The sequence below is a fragment of the Callithrix jacchus genome, chromosome 10 (assembly GCF_049354715.1).
Source record: "Callithrix jacchus isolate 240 chromosome 10, calJac240_pri, whole genome shotgun sequence".
NCBI lineage: Eukaryota > Metazoa > Chordata > Mammalia > Primates > Cebidae > Callithrix > Callithrix jacchus.
Window position 1 is genome coordinate 114,208,439 of NC_133511.1, and position 16,516 is coordinate 114,224,954.

At 34.8% G+C, this 16,516-nt stretch overlaps 1 protein-coding gene across 1 annotated transcript; it reads right to left on the bottom strand.

Annotated features, from left to right (window-relative positions):
• Positions 1-8,088: 8,088 nt before the first annotated feature.
• LOC100413354 (olfactory receptor 5M3-like) lies at positions 8,089-12,755 on the bottom strand. The gene has a single exon (XM_078339317.1). The coding sequence runs from the start codon at positions 10,892-10,894 to the stop codon at positions 9,971-9,973; it is 924 nt and encodes a 307-aa protein (XP_078195443.1). The 5' UTR covers positions 10,895-12,755; the 3' UTR covers positions 8,089-9,970.
• Positions 12,756-16,516: the final 3,761 nt, after the last annotated feature.

A 16,516-nucleotide genomic window follows, 5' to 3' on the forward strand; every position in this document is an offset into this window, starting at 1 on the left:
GGAGATTGAGACACGAAAAACCCTTCAAAAAATCAATAAATCCAAGAGCTGGTTTTTTGAAAAGATCAACAAAATAGACAGACCACTAGCCAGATTGATTAAAAATAAAAGAGAGAACAACGAAATAGATGCAATAAAAAATGATAAAGGGGAAATCACCACAGATTCCACAGAAATTCAAACCATCATCAGAGAATATTACAAACAACTCTATGCACATAAACTAGTAAACCTGGAAGAAATGGATAAATTCCTGGACTCCTGTGTCCTCCCAAGCCTAAACCAGGAGGAAGCTGAAACTATGAATAGACCAATAACAAGGTCTGAAGTTGAGGCAGCAATTAAGAGCCTACCTCACAAAAAAAGCCCAGGTCCAGATGGGTTCACAGCCGAATTCTACCAGACACACAAGGAGGAGCTGGTACCATTCCTTCTAAAACTATTTCAAACAATCCAAAAAGAGGGAATCCTTCCCAAATCATTATATGAGACCAACATCATCCTGATACCAAAACCCGGCAGAGACCCAACGAGAAAAGAAAACTTCAGGCCAATATCCATGATGAACATAGATGCAAAAATCTTCAATAAAATATTGGCAAGCCGATTGCAACAGCAAATCAAAAAACTTATTCATCATGATCAAGTAGGATTCATCCCAGGGATGCAAGGCTGGTTCAACATACGCAAGTCTATCAACGTAATTCACCACATAAACAGAACCAAAAACAAAAACCACATGATTATCTCAATTGACGCAGAGAAGGCATTTGACAAAATTCAACAGCCCTTTATGCTAAAAACCCTCAATAAACTCGGTATCGATGGAACGTATCTCAAAGTAATAAAAGCTATTTATGACAAACCAACAGCCAATATCATACTGAATGGGCAAAAACTGGAAGCATTCCCTTTGAAATCTGGTACTAGACAAGGATGCCCTCTCTCACCACTCCTATTCAATATAGTACTGGAAGTTCTAGCCAGAGCAATCAGGCAAGAAAAAGAAATAAAGGGTATTCAAATAGGAAAGGTGGAAGCCAAATTGTCTCTATTTGCAGACGACATGATAGTATACCTAGAAGACCCCATCGCCTCAGCCCAAAAACTCCTGAAACTGATAAACAACTTCAGCAAAGTCTCAGGATATAAAATCAATGTGCAAAAATCACAAGCATTCGTCTACACCAATAACAGACTTAAAGAAAGCCAAATCAAGAGCGAACTGCCATTTGCAATTGCTACAAAAAGAATAAAATACCTTGGAATACAACTCACAAGGAACGTAAGGGACCTCTTCAAGGAGAACTACAAACCACTGCTCAACGAAATCAGAGAGGACACAAACAGATGGAGAAACATTCCATGTTCATGGTTAGGAAGAATTAATATCGTGAAAATGGCTATACTGCCCAAAGTAATCTACAGAATCAATGCTATCCCCATCAAGCTACCATTGACTTTCTTCACAGAACTGGAAAAAACCACCATGAACTTCATATGGAACCAAAAGAGAGCCCGCATAGCCAAGTCAATTCTAAGCAAAAAGAACACAGCGGGGGGCATCACACTACCGGATTTCAAACTATACTACAAGGCTACAGTAATCAAAACAGCATGGTACTGGTACCAAAACAGAGATATAGACCAATGGAACAAAACAGAGGCACCGGAGGCAACACAACATACATACAACTATACAATCTTTGATAAACCTGACAAAAACAAGCAATGGGGCAAGGATTCCATGTTTAACAAATGGTGTTGGGAAAACTGGCTAGCCATGTGCACAAAGCAGAAACTGGACCCCTTCCTGACACCTTACACTAAAATTAACTCCAGATGGATTAAAGACTTAAACATAAGACCTGGCACCATAAAAACCCTAGAAGGAAATCTAGGCAAAACTATCCAGGACATAGGAGTAGGCAAGGACTTCATGAACAAAACACCAAGAGCATTGGCAACAAAAGCCAAAATAGACAAATGGGACCTAATGAAACTCCACAGCTTCTGCACGGCAAAAGAAACAGTCACTAGAGTGGATCGGCAACCAACAGAATGGGAAAAAATTTTCGCAGTCTACCCATCTGACAAAGGGCTGATATCCAGAATTTACAAACAACTCAAGCAGATTTACAGGAAAAAAACAAACAAGCCCATTCAAAAGTGGGCAAAGGATATGAACAGATACTTTACGAAAGAAGACATATATGAGGCCAACAATCATATGAAAAAATGCTCATCGTCACTGGTCATCAGAGAGATGCAAATCAAAACCACATTGAGATACCATCTCACGCCAGTTAGAATGGCGATCATTAAAAAATCTGGAGACAACAGATGCTGGAGAGGATGTGGAGAAAAAGGAACACTTTTACACTGTTGGTGGGAGTGTAAATTAGTTCAACCATTGTGGAAGACAGTGTGGCGATTCCTCAAGGCCTTAGAAATAGAAATTCCATTTGACCCAGCAATCCCATTACTGGGTATATATCCAAAAGACTATAAATCGTTCTACTATAAGGACACATGTACACGAATGTTCATTGCAGCACTGTTTACAATAGCAAAGACCTGGAATCAGCCCAAATGCCCATTGATGATAGACTGGATTGGAAAAATGTGGCACATATACACCATGGAATATTATGCAGCAATCAGAAATGATGAGTTTGTGTCGTTTTTAGGGACATGGATGAATCTGGAAAACATCATCCTCAGCAAACTGACACAAGAACAGAAAATGAAACACCGCATATTCTCACTCATAGGTGGGTGATGAAAAATGAGAACACATGGACACAGAAAGGGGAGTACTAAACACTGGGGTCTATTGGGGGGAAAAGGGGAGGGCCAGTGGGAGGGGGAGGTGGGGAGGGATAGCCTGGGGAGAAATGCCAAATGTGGGTGAAGGGGAGAAGAAAAGCAAAGCACACTGCCATGTGTGTACCTACGCAACTGTCTTGCATGCTCTGCTCATGTACCCCAAAACCTATAATCCAATAAAAAATTAAAAAAAAAAAAAAAAAAAAACAATTATACAAAGTTTAGTGACTGAAATACACTGGTAATAAGTATTGTGAGTCATCACATTTCTATCATTACTTCTTAAATATCCCTCATTTCCAATGATGGCGTGTTTTGAGTTTCATATTTTTAAGATAATTACAGGGTATTGTAGTTCTTTTTGTAATAGAACTAAAAACGTGTGCTTTTTTAAACCTAATCTCTTTTTCAACATAAGCATATTCTCAATGATTAGAAAAGAAAAGCATGTGATTAAACAATTTATCAGCCTATAATGTCATAACAATATTTTTAATCTAATCTCATATTTCCATTCTTTTCAAGTGAAGAACGAAAGACTGATTACAGTAGCCATCAAAGTCAAGTTAAAGGTGAATTATTTTTCCACATTCACACTGTGTGAACATTTCCTGGGTATGGGGAAATAATATCATAAACATCACCACTAGATATCATATACTGCTATGTTCTAGAGATTCAAAGATAAGTACATACAGATTAATGTCAGTATTTATGAAAGTACTAACATAAATCCAAGTTTCTAAAACTTGGATGTGTTCTTATAGAGTTATAATAGGGACAGAAATTTAAGAAGTGATTGATTCTTCTTTAGGGATTCAGTGGAATTCTAGAATAAGGTTTCTTGGATATTTTGCAAATTTATTTTCAAATATAGGACATATCATGTAGGAAACTTCCAGAAAATGTTTCTTAAATTACATTTCTAAGAAAACAATTGTGTTAGGCATGATGTAATAGATATAATGGAGAATAATTCACAATGTTTCTCCATACAATTGGACATCTTTGTGCTCTATCAAGTCTCTTAGTGATACACAATCTACTTAGTAAAGTTGTTTACTGTACACCTCATTCATTTAACTTAAAACTTACACTCACAGTCACATGCCCACGTCCCTCTCTTTATATGTATATACCTATGTATATACACACACATATATATGTCTATAAAAATACATATAGCTTGTATATATTTCTCTCATATATGTGTGAGATAAATTTCATTAATTAGGTATTTTGTCAATGAACATTCACATCCTGTAGAACACAGAGTGCAAGTCTGTCTAATAAGAATCTTGAGCTAGCCTGTCAGCAGGACAATACATTTGTTGAAGATGGGATTGTGTCATACCTTCTAATAGCTACATATTGTCACTAAAGCAAACAATTATTCCCAAGATCCTTCTTGTAATCTGCAGTGTTAAACTGTGTTCAACCAAATTTGATAAAAATTTATTTATAATTATTACTGGTTAACAGTTACCAAAAACTTCGGAGAGTAGGCAGAAGGTAACGTTCACTGTGAAAATAAGTGAACACTTACCCACATTGATAATCCAAAACTTTTCAACCACAAACTTGGAAAGAAAATTTTTCTCTAGATAGAGGAGAGCAAACACCTGGAACCAACCCAAATGCCCATCGATAATAGACTGGACTGGGTAAATGTGGCACATATACACCATGGAATATTATGCAGCAATAAAAAAAATGATGAGTTTGTATCCTTTGTAGGGACATGGATGAATCTGGAGAACATCATTCTCAGCAAACTGACACAAGAACAGAAAATGAAATACCGCATATTCTCACTCATAGGTGGGTGATGAAAAATGAGAACACATGGACACAGGGAAGGGAGTACTACACACTGGGGTCTATTGGGGGGAATAGGGTAGGGACAGTGGGGGGGGAACTGGGGAGGGATAGCCTGGGGAGAAATGCCAAATGTGGGTGAAGGGGAGACAGGCAGCAGAACACACTGCCATGTGTGTACCTATGCAACTATCTTGCATGTTCTGCACATGTACCCCAAAACCTAAAATGCAATTAAAAAAAAGAAAATTACCAACTAAAACAGATTACATTCTACATGACTCCAGAGTTTTTGGTGTAATTAATAAAAACTTGAAGCATTAATTAGTGGGTAAATTTTTAAAAATGAATAATAGTTGAATTTCTGAAAACTATGTAAACTGCCTTAGGATATATTTTTGAATAAGCTGTAAAATCTGTTACAGAATTGTTAAAATATCTAAGATCCTTAGATTCATATGCAGACAGATTACATACATATCAACCGATAACTCCAGATATCTGATTCAACAATTTATGCCTATGGCTGCCTGAAATGTTCTTCTTAATGTAATTTTCAAAGACAAGCAATGGAGGGATTTTTATTTGGAAAATCATATCTCATTCTGTAGTACCAAGGATGATTCAGCACAAACAAGGATGTAGAAGATGGTATTGTCAGTTCTCCCCACAAGCTAAATACAAAGAGCCCTGAGTGATGGTTAGCCAGGTGATGAAGAGCAATAGTAAAATTAAGAGATACTAGTGGTTCAATATGATCCTAGGTGGTGCAATGTCTTCAAAAAATAGATAATTGGGGAACTCAAGAGTGTTTAGAGGATTTCCTCACTACCTAATGTCAAAAACACACACGTCCTCTTCCTTTATCGTATCACTTTGTTTCAAATTAAATTACCAATAAATATGAATTCTTTTCCAGCTCTGGTATGAAGCAATATTAAGTATCTCAGTTAAAGAGTTCTGTTGCCATCATCAGACCTTAGTTAAATCCAGGTTCTATGACATATTTTATGAAACTGGACATGTTTTATTCTTGTTTTGTTTTGTTTTTACTTTTTCTGTTTCTCAGTATAACTTAACAATAATAATATCCATTTCATTGTTTGCTTGTGATTACGAAGAGAGATATTTTATATTAACACATAATAGATATAAAAATTATCAGACACATTCCATTAATCATTTATAATTATCGAATAATATAATCTTACTGAAATGTATCGCTTTGATGTATCTCACACACATATGCACATAACATATATAAAATTATTAATGCATTCCTATACATCATAAAAGAAATAAAATCTACAATGCAAGCTTCATCTGACAATTCCAGATAGATGCATTTTTTACCAACCTGAGAATGAAGAGAAATATTCCCAATAAGGATATAGAGTTGAAAAGTGCATGCTATATGCAGGAATGATGAACACCTTCAACCTGAGTCAGAGAAATTGGGAGAAGCTCACAAGAGAAGCCTCCCTTAAGTGATTGCCTTAGAAAACAAGGAGCAATTAAGAATTTTTCCTTAAAATGACCCCTTGGGAAGTACATCTCTAGAGAAAAAGCCACCTGTTGAGTGTGTGGGTTTTTTTCAGTGAAGAGGACTTTTTAAAACGTAAGTGAGTTCATATCACTCCTTTGCTAGGAATCCTCCAGAGGCTTCCCACTTTTCTAAATTAACTATATTAAATCATTGGTCACTCATCCCATTATGCCTCTGATCTTTCTTCTTTTTTTTGTCTCTGACCTCATATTTCATATATGTTTCATTGCCCAAAATGGCTTCTAAGCTATCTTTGAAGCACTTCTTGAATGCTTGTTTTTTAGTCTCTTTTCCTACTGCTATAGAGATAACTACCCAAGACTGGGTTATTTATAAACAAAGGATTTAATTGACTCACAGTTCCATGTGGCTAAGGAGGCCACAGGAAACTTACAATCATGGCAGAAGGCAAAGAGGAAGCAGGCACCTCTTCAAAGAACTGCAGGAGAGACAAGGGCGAGCAAGAGCAGGGAAAACTGCATCGAAAACCATCAGATCTTGTGAGAACTCACTCACTATCAGCAGAACAGCATGGGAGAAACTGCCCCCAGGATCCAATCACCTCCCATCAGATCTCTCCCTTAACACATGGGGATTACAATTCAAGATGAGATTTGGGTGGGGACACAAAGCCTAATCATATCAGCTTGCATTTATTATTATTCCACTGGCTTTCACATCTGCCTAGAACCTTGCACCTCAAAAATCTACAAAACTAATTCCTTAGCTGCCACGTGTGTTTTTTACTCAACTATAACCTGTTCAATAAAATCTGCTGTCACTGTCACACCTACATCAGGTGTACCCCTTTGCTCTTTTATTCTGCTTCATTATTCTCCATAGCCCCACAGTCTAACACAATCATTTAAGCATTACACTAATTGTTTACATATGTTTCACACCACACACTGAAATATAAGCCTCATGAGATCAAGAACTTTTTTCTTTGTTCATTGATAACTTTTTTTTTGCTCATTGATAACAAATAACTAAAACAGGACCTAGTACATAATAGTCACTCACCTAATATGTGTAAAATGAATCAATTAATTAACTAAGCAAAGGTTTAGAATGCTGAGAAAGACCAAAACAATTTTATGTATATTATTATTTGTTTTTAAAAATTAGTGGGGATAGATGGATTATTAAATAAGTGATGATGCTTAATTTCAATGAAAATTAAGCCTAATTATTGCCTCAGATCATATACAAAAATACATTCTCAATGAGTTAAATCAACTGTAAATATTTTGAGTGTTCATGCATTAGGTGAACTTTTATATGACTGGTTATGTAATCTACCCATATTAGTTAAAATAACACTGACAGCCATAGCAGTCTCTGAAAACTTGATGGCTTAGTATAGTTGAAGTTCACTTCTTGCTCATATAACAGGCAAATGTGCATGTTGTCAGGAGACCGTCACAGTGATTCAGTGACCAAATATTTCACCCTGTGACTGTATATCATCATTTGGGGCCTCAGAGACATTCGTTTGCAACTGTGGGTGGGACAGACAAAATAAAAAAGATGAAATACAGGATGAATCCTGGAAGACTTTTAGAGCTGGGCTTAAAAACAGTATACAATTCTTCTGCCTTTATGCTCTTGAGTAGACCTCAGGCACTTGGACACCAAAACTGCAAAGGAAGCTGATAAATATATCTAGTTTTGTAGGGTTTTGTTTTTATTTTTTACTAAAAAAGAAGAGGAAGTTGGACTTGCAGACAATATAACAGACTTTGCAAACCCACAATTTAAAAAGGATCTTTCTATCATAACATTAGTAAAGAAACTAGAAAGACCAAATTGATATATCTGACTACCTAAACATTAAAAATATAGATATGTTCTAAAGCACCGCCAAAAGCTTTAAACAAAACATGTGGCATATATAACTAATAATCAGTTTATTTATGTAATTAACAAATATTTATTAAGGTATTATGTAGGGAGTTTATGATACTGGTATTACAGTGATGATTAAGTCAGAAATGATCTTTTCTCTGATAGAAGTTAAAATTCAGCAAAATTCAGTAAGTTAAAATTCAGAAAGTAATTAGGATAATCACTTCATTTCAAAAATGTATGAATAGTCCAAGAAAGAAAAAACAAGCAACATCAACAAACAGCATTCAAATAATTCAAGTGCCTGAGGAGCATGTTATAACATTTAACTTCACCAGTACATAAGCATATTTAAAGTATAATAGTGAGGAAATAATCTGCCTTTCAAATTGACTAAGTTTAAGATCTATTGTCAGGATATAGCTAAATAGAGGAAAAAGGTCTATTGATTAAGTAGGCATTTATAAATTTAAATGTAATAGAAGGGAAAATAAGATACTACACAAAGGTATCATATGATAGAATATAATATACTAATATAATAAATTAAATTATTTAATATAATATAAGTAATATTACTTTTATGTAATATCGAAGTTTGGTACTGAAAGATATTTCTAAAGAGGAACTTCTAAAAAATTTTGATCAAGTTAACTACTCTGAAAAAAGCACAGAACTACAAGCACTCGTGCATACCCAGAGCAAATATACATGTATGTATGAATATACACATGTATATATACATATATATACATATACACACACATATGTACATGTATCTGTACATATTTATAATGCATAATTTTGCATTCTTTGTGAAAGCTTCAGTTTAATTTTTAAAATGTCTTGTTAAAATTATTGCTAAATAAACGATGATGAATCCCAACAAGAAATATTATAGATTTTATACATTCACGAACTCAGCTCTTTGTGCCTTAAATTGTTTTTCTGTTTTTCAAAGCAAAGTTTTTAAAAACTGAGGCAACAATATGATAAAATAACAAAGAAAAAGTCTTCTGTTGCACAAAAATTATGATTTATTAATTTTAAAGTTATATATAATGGAAATGAATGCACTAGGACTTCTAAGGGGACAGCTAGTTTCTTCTACCACCAATCCCAAAAACACAAAACAAAACCAAAGAAAAAAAGTAAACATATCTCTATAAATGCTCAAAACATTTAAAAAGTAATTTACTAAAATATAATTAGAGGAGCGCGTTCTAAATTCCAAAACACCAGTGGGATTATGTCATCACTTTCTGATGGTAAGACATACATAAGACTTCAAATGGGTATCAGAAGATATTAAATTAGTCATTTATAAATGAATTTAATTTAATGAATTAATATATACTTGAAAATTAATAATCATGCAGTATACAACAATTAATTTGACTTAGAGTTTATAATATATTCTACATAATATATTCCATTGTCAGGAGTGTTGTTTCCCATTATAACAATGATAAATGGTGAAACCATATTCTACCTCTATATTTTGCAGTAATAGCATAATCTAGAGTCAAAACCTACTCTAGGTGCAAAAACAAAACACGCATAGAGAACATTCCAGTTGTTTTGAAAATGTAATTGAAAGAATAGATTTATGAAATATTAAAGAATCATAAATAGCTTCCCCAGTTATAAAATAGCCTACTGAATTTGACATTGTGTGGAAAGGAAAATCTGTAGACAGTGTTGTCAACATATTTTCATCATTTCAGATTTTATGACTCAGAGGGTCTTGTTTACAATAAACTTCTAGTATCTGGATAACTTTATCCCTTTTCCAATTATCTATTATTTTTTATTTATCACTGAAAATATAAATAACACATTTCTTAAAAATTATGTAAAAGAAATTATTAATTTCTGCCTCTTCTAATGAACCAGAAGTTCGTAGTACATTTTAAGTTCTTATTTATTTTAAAATGCTCTACTCATCACTTTGTTCATGGCTTCCTTTACGTCTTTGTTCCTGAGACTGTAAATCATGGGGTTCAACATAGGAATGACTGTTGTATAGAAAACAGCCACCATTTTCCCCTGCTCCACGGACTCCTCAGTTGGGCTTCTAAGATACATAAAGAAGAGAGTTCCATAAAATATGGTGACAGCTGTCAAGTGGGATCCACACGTGGAGAAAGCTTTCTTTCTCCCTTCTGCTGAGCGCATTCTTAAAATGGCAATGAGGATGAAAATGTAGGAGACGATAATGACCAATAAGGAATAAGAGAAGTTGAGACCTGCCAATGTGCGCATAGTGTATTCTTTAATGAAAGTCCCTGCACAGGCCATTTTGATAAGAGCTGGATCTGCACAGTAGAAATGGTTGATCTCGGTGTTTCCACAGAAGTACAAACCATGGGTCCACAGTGTTGAGATCAAGCTGATAAAAAAGCCATATATGTAAGGGAAAGAGATCAGTCGAATACAGACAGTTCTTGACATTCTGCTGCCATAAAGTAGAGGGTTTCCAATCGCCATATATCTATCGAAGGCCATCACAGCAAGGATGAAGACTTCTACGTGGACAAAAGCAATGAAGAAAAAGCACTGCACTATACATCCAGGATAGGAAATGGTTTTGGTCTCAGATAACAAATTTTCCAACATTTTAGGAGTGACATTAGAGGAGAACCACACATCTGCAAAAGACAAGTGACCGAGGAAAAAGTACATGGGGCTATTGAGTTGGGGACTGACCCTGATTAATATGATCATGCCAATGTTCCCAACCAAAGTGACAATGTAGACCAGTAAGAAAACCACAAAGAAAAGGAGCTGTAATTCAGGACGACTAGTTAATCCCAAAAGAGTAAATTCTGTCACATCAGTGAAATTGACCATTTTCTTGAATCTGATCCATAGATAGATGCATTTTATCTAATAAAACAAATATAAATAAGTAAACATGCATGGAATATTATCATTCTACATTGATATTTTTCTAACTCACTTCCTTTCAACACCTTTGCTAGTTTTCCTTTTATCTCTCCTCTCTTCTTTCTCATATGTCTTTTGTTAGCAGGATTTCTTTCTGCTACATATAAATATAAATATATATACAAGATTTTTAATTAGAAAGTGGTAAAATAAGGCAAAAATTCAGAAATGTAGTGATATAACTTATGAGGTCTAGTTTCTGCATGCCTAAAAATAGAGATTTCAGAAGCATAATTTTTATTTTTGCCATATCCTGGAAAGACAAAAGCTTAACACTGGCCCTAACTTTCAGAAGGTGCTAACATTTTACTAATTCACTCTACTTGTAGAGCTTAGATGATCTATCACATATTAGTGCTTATTTAAAGCTATGGCCAAAACACACCAAAAATACTATTCCACAATTAGAAAGTTAAATGATACCTCCATTTAATCATCTTGCAAAATTGAAACAGTAATTAGAAAAATGACTTGATAAAAAGATATACATGCCTTAACATAAAATCATTACACATATCAAAAAAGAATAGCTTTTTGGTTATTTAGGCAATTATTAATTTTGTTTATATCAATCTAAAAAAATTTAATCACTGCCAGCCATATCTCTGTTTTAAACAAGTCTGATAAACGTGAACTCAAGAATCATCTCCTCTTTAGAATCTTATTCTCTGTTGTTTTTAAAGGATTAGCAAATTCTATGCCAGTCTCTTCTTTCCTCTCTGTCTTAGAAGGGTGAGTAACATAAGAGTAATAAAATACTGGGCAAAGGACATTATTCTTCCCTCAGTATATAAGCTTCATTAATAAAATCCATAAAATGTACAAGGAGGCTAAAAAATTAAGACATTAGGGAGAAAGGTATTTTTGGTTTTTGACTGCATCGATTTAAGACAGTTATCTTGATTCTCGTTACCCTCTAGCAGAGTCTTATACTCTACTTTAAATATCTTGAGCTAATTTACAAGTAGCAATATTCTACTTATGCTACATTTATTCATGAACCAAGAGGATGCATAACTGATCACCCTCCATAAAACTACCCTATATTTGCCACCTAAAAGCAAGTTAGAAAAGTATTTTATCACTTCCCAGCTGGTCTCCACTGAGGTTAAGCTGAGAGAGAATGAAAATTAATGACTCAGGTGATCCATTTGTTCTGTTAGATATTATATATTAACAAAATTGAAATATTTCATTAATAGTAAAATGGCTAGAGGTTCTTGGGTTTAATTTTAAGCTCTGCTACTCTGCTATCTACTAGGTGTGCATTTGACCTTAGACTTAAGCCCTGTGTTTCAGTTTCTTCATGTGTAAATAGGGATGCTGAAAGGATATGCCTTAGAGAGTCATGAAAATTAAGAAAGATAATATACATAAAGTATCATAAAAGGATAAACTGATGAAAATGCCAAGCTCTGTTCTTACTCAGTTATTTTTTTTTAATTTGAGATCCAATTTTCTTATTTGTCAAAATCATCAGATAGGTTAAACCCACTGACTTTCACTAACATTAAGCATTCTATATAAGTCTATTAACATAATCCCAATTATATTTTGACATTCTCCTTTATGCCTTTAGAAAACAAAGTTAATATTTTTGTTTTTTCTTAATAGTTTTTACTTTATCATCAGGTGACCAAAGAAGAGTCATAGGAAACATTTGGTTTCTCTCGGAGTTTTTGTGAAGAATCTTTCATTACACTGTATAACTTGAGCATCCAATAATGGCTAAGAAAGTCATGCACTTGTGTGAGGAAGGCTCTGAACCTGTAACGGTCAAGAGAGTTACACATAAAAATCTCATATTAGGATTGTGTGTTTCTTGAATTACTATAAACATACTAGATGAGATGAGTAAAAATGTTGAATATGAGTCTCAAATGTTCTTGTAAGTTAATTTTCTTTTCTTTTCTTTTATTCTTTTTTTAGCAAAATGGAAATGACTTCAGTAGAAATACCTAAAATTTTATTTTAGAAATAAAAGACTTTGGCTTTCAGTTTTTAACATTCTCTGGCCTCGTTTATTGAGTACTACATTTTAGTGTGTTATGTATTCAGAAAAAGAAAAGTAGTTGTAAAATGTAGCATTCATTTTAAAATAATTGAGGCCAGCAAAGTGGTTCATGCCTGTAATACCAGCATTTTGGTAGGCCAAGGCGGGTGGGTCACCTGTGGTCAGGAGTTCATGGTCAGCCTGGCCAACATGGCAAAAATCCATCTACTAAAAAAAAAAAAAAAAAAAAAAAAAATTAGCCAGATCTGGTGGCTGGGCCTGTAATCCCAGCTACTCAGGAGGCTGAGGCAGGGAGAATTGCTTAAACCCGGGAGGCAGAGGTTGTAGTGAGCTGAGATCCTGCCACTGCACTCCAGCCTAGATAACAGAGTGAGATTCCATCTCAAAAATAAATAAATAAATACAAAATAATAAAAATACACACACATAAATATGTATCCTACACACTTCATAGTAACTATTGGACGAATCATGCACACACACGTACACACAGATTCATACAATTTGCATAAAAACAACCATATAATGGTTTCTCTATTACCTAAATAGTGAATATTTAGACCTACTTCATAAAAGTATAAAGAAGATGAATGAGATATTACATGAAAAAATATCTTTAAGATATTCCAAAGCATAGTAGTACAATAGAATGTAGAAAATTTTCTAGTATATTTTTCCACAGAACTTTCAGAGGCAATACAAATATACCTTGGATCAGTAACAGAAATTATATATTCAGCTCTAGCCCTAATATAAACATTTGCAAGGAATATTTTTCTTTAAAGATTAGTATCTCACTTACGATACAGCATAATATGATTTGATTGTTTGCTTTAAAATGTTACTCATGTCTTGAAGATTGTTTCCTCTTCTGAAAAAAACATAAAGCTTTTGTAAGGATGATACAAGGAAAGGGTGTAAAAAATATCTAGCACACAGGAAACACTAAGTAGTGTTAGCTACTATTACCATACTTTTTATAATTGATTCTACCTTTATGCATTTATAATAGCATCTTCATCAATTCCTTCTTACTAGAAGCCTTTCATCAAACCCCTTCTTGGAAAGCAACTTTGTTCCTGCCAAACTGTGTCACTCGATACAAAAACACACACTAATTTTAGATCATGTATACCAGTGTATACTCTTACCAGCTTAATTCATAATTTGAGGTAAATGTCGTTGGTCACATATTTAAGTGTAAGGCTCTTTTGTTTAGTTTTGTTATTATTAATTTATTTAATGCTTTCCAGGAAACTCACTGTTTCACCTTTCATGAATCAATAGCTATTACTAAAACCCTGTTTCTTGTCTGTGAAGACGCATCCCTTTTCCTGCTCCCTATCATCTGATTTCTGTCCTTCTGTCCTCACTCCCTAGTAATTGCCCTTATTTTAGTTTTCTTTCTTTTTTTTTTTTTTTTTTTTTGAGACAGAGTTTCACTGTTGTTACCCAGACTGGAGTGCAATGGCACGATCTCGGCTCACCGCAACCTCCGCCTCCTGGGTTCAAGCAATTCTCCTGCCTCAGCCTCCCAAGTAGCTGGGACTATAGGCACGCGCCACCACGCCCCGCTAATTTTTGTAGTTTTAGTAGAGACAGGGTTTCACCTTGTTGACCAGGATGGTCTCGATCTCTTGACCTCATGATCTACCTGCCTCAGGCTCCCAAAGTGCTGGGATTATAGGCTTGAGCCACCGTGCCTGGCCTTAGTTTTTTAATTATATATGCTTCTCCCATTACTCATCTCTTTGTTGGAATTCACAGGACAGAAATAAAATAGAGATTGGGAAAATGTGACATTATTTTCTTCCTTTCTTGGAAGGTTGGCAGTGATTGAAGGAAAGTTCAAGAAACAACATTATGGGTTTACTCTATGCACACATTCTGAGGAAACATTTTTTACAGCTTTGTTGGTTTATTTGGTGATTAAGAAAATATATACTTTGTGAAAACATTTGTAACTGCCCTCTTTTCACTTACAGCCACTCTAGTCCAAAATACAAGAAAAAAATAAATAATACTGGTCTGCAGGCACTTAAATGCTGAGTGTATCAATGAGTAAAGTCAAGCCAAATTAGTTAAGTCTCCAAGAAGGTTTCAAACTTTAATAGATGTTTAATGACAAATTTGAATTGGGTAACACAATGAGATTCCAATGGTTGATACTCTCATGAAATCCATCTAAATTTACTATCGGTTGTGGTGAGATATATATATAGGGTGAACAACTGCCACTCCGTTTGTCTCGATATTTTCTAGTTTAGGAATGTTAGGTTTGCACCTTGGTAGACCCGATGGTCTTAGGCATACCAAGAAGGTTGGTCACCCTACGAAGTGTCAGAGCCCATTATATAAACTGCAAGGGACTTAAAGCATCTTCAAAGTGCTACCTGTAACAGGGCAGAGAATTATAAATGACACGCAGAGCTGATACACAGAGCTGACATGTTCTCTCAGGCTGTGTTCGTGTGAAGCTCCAGCCAGTTAGGTTGGAGAAAGAAGAATGAAAAAGGAATCTGGTGGTTTCTAAGTAATGTAGAATCATTTATTAATGTCTGTGGACAAAAAGGCTTCTATGGCAATAACTGAGTTTGAAAACAAATTGTTGGTATTGTATAAATGCTCATCCTGCATAAAAGTTTAATTCAATGACTGTGTACATGTGTATGACAGAAAGACAGAGACACAAAGAAAGAGAAATTGATGATATCACTTGTTTTACCAAGAAAATATCTTTAGTAAATGAAACAGAAACACTATTTTTTTGGTTACCACTTAGTGACACTTGATGTGTAGGATTTCTCTTGTTCAAATAAAGTAATATACATTTCTTTCACTAATTGAATTGTAGTTCTTGCACTGGGGGCATCAAGTCCAAAGAACTATCCACGTCCAACTTCTATTGCCACAGAGAAGCCTTTCTAAAACACTTCCTATAAACCTTCCACAGAATTAGAAACCTTCCTACTAGAAATTAGGACAGCTTAGAGAACTGACAATTTAGACAGATTTTATAAAAACACATTGATTTTCCCTGTGCATATACCTACCTGTGCATGAGAAAAAAAATCTTCTTGGGAGCATCTTATCTGCCATGATCAATGAATAATTCAGAAGGATTTATAAGCGTTGGATTTCTCATTATGGGGCTTTCTCGCTAGGGAATACAGGTAGAAACCTGAAGTAATTAAAATGTTACATATTGCATCATCTGTAATGTAAAGTGACTCCCAAAAGCAAAATGTCTCTCAACAGAATTAGAGTTTTTAAAAACAAGGGCTGGGAAAACTTGAGGTTTTGCTTTCTTCCTATTTAAATGTTTTCTAGGTATCCTAGGGACTGTGTTGTATTTGCTTGGAGGGGGTAAATGGCATCACACAGTGGGGTTTGTTGGGGGTCTAGGGTAGGGACAGTGGGGCATGAATGGGTTGGGGAGGGATAACATGGGGAGAAATGCCAAATATAGGTGGCGAGGGAATGGAGGCAGCAAATCACATTGCCATCTGTGT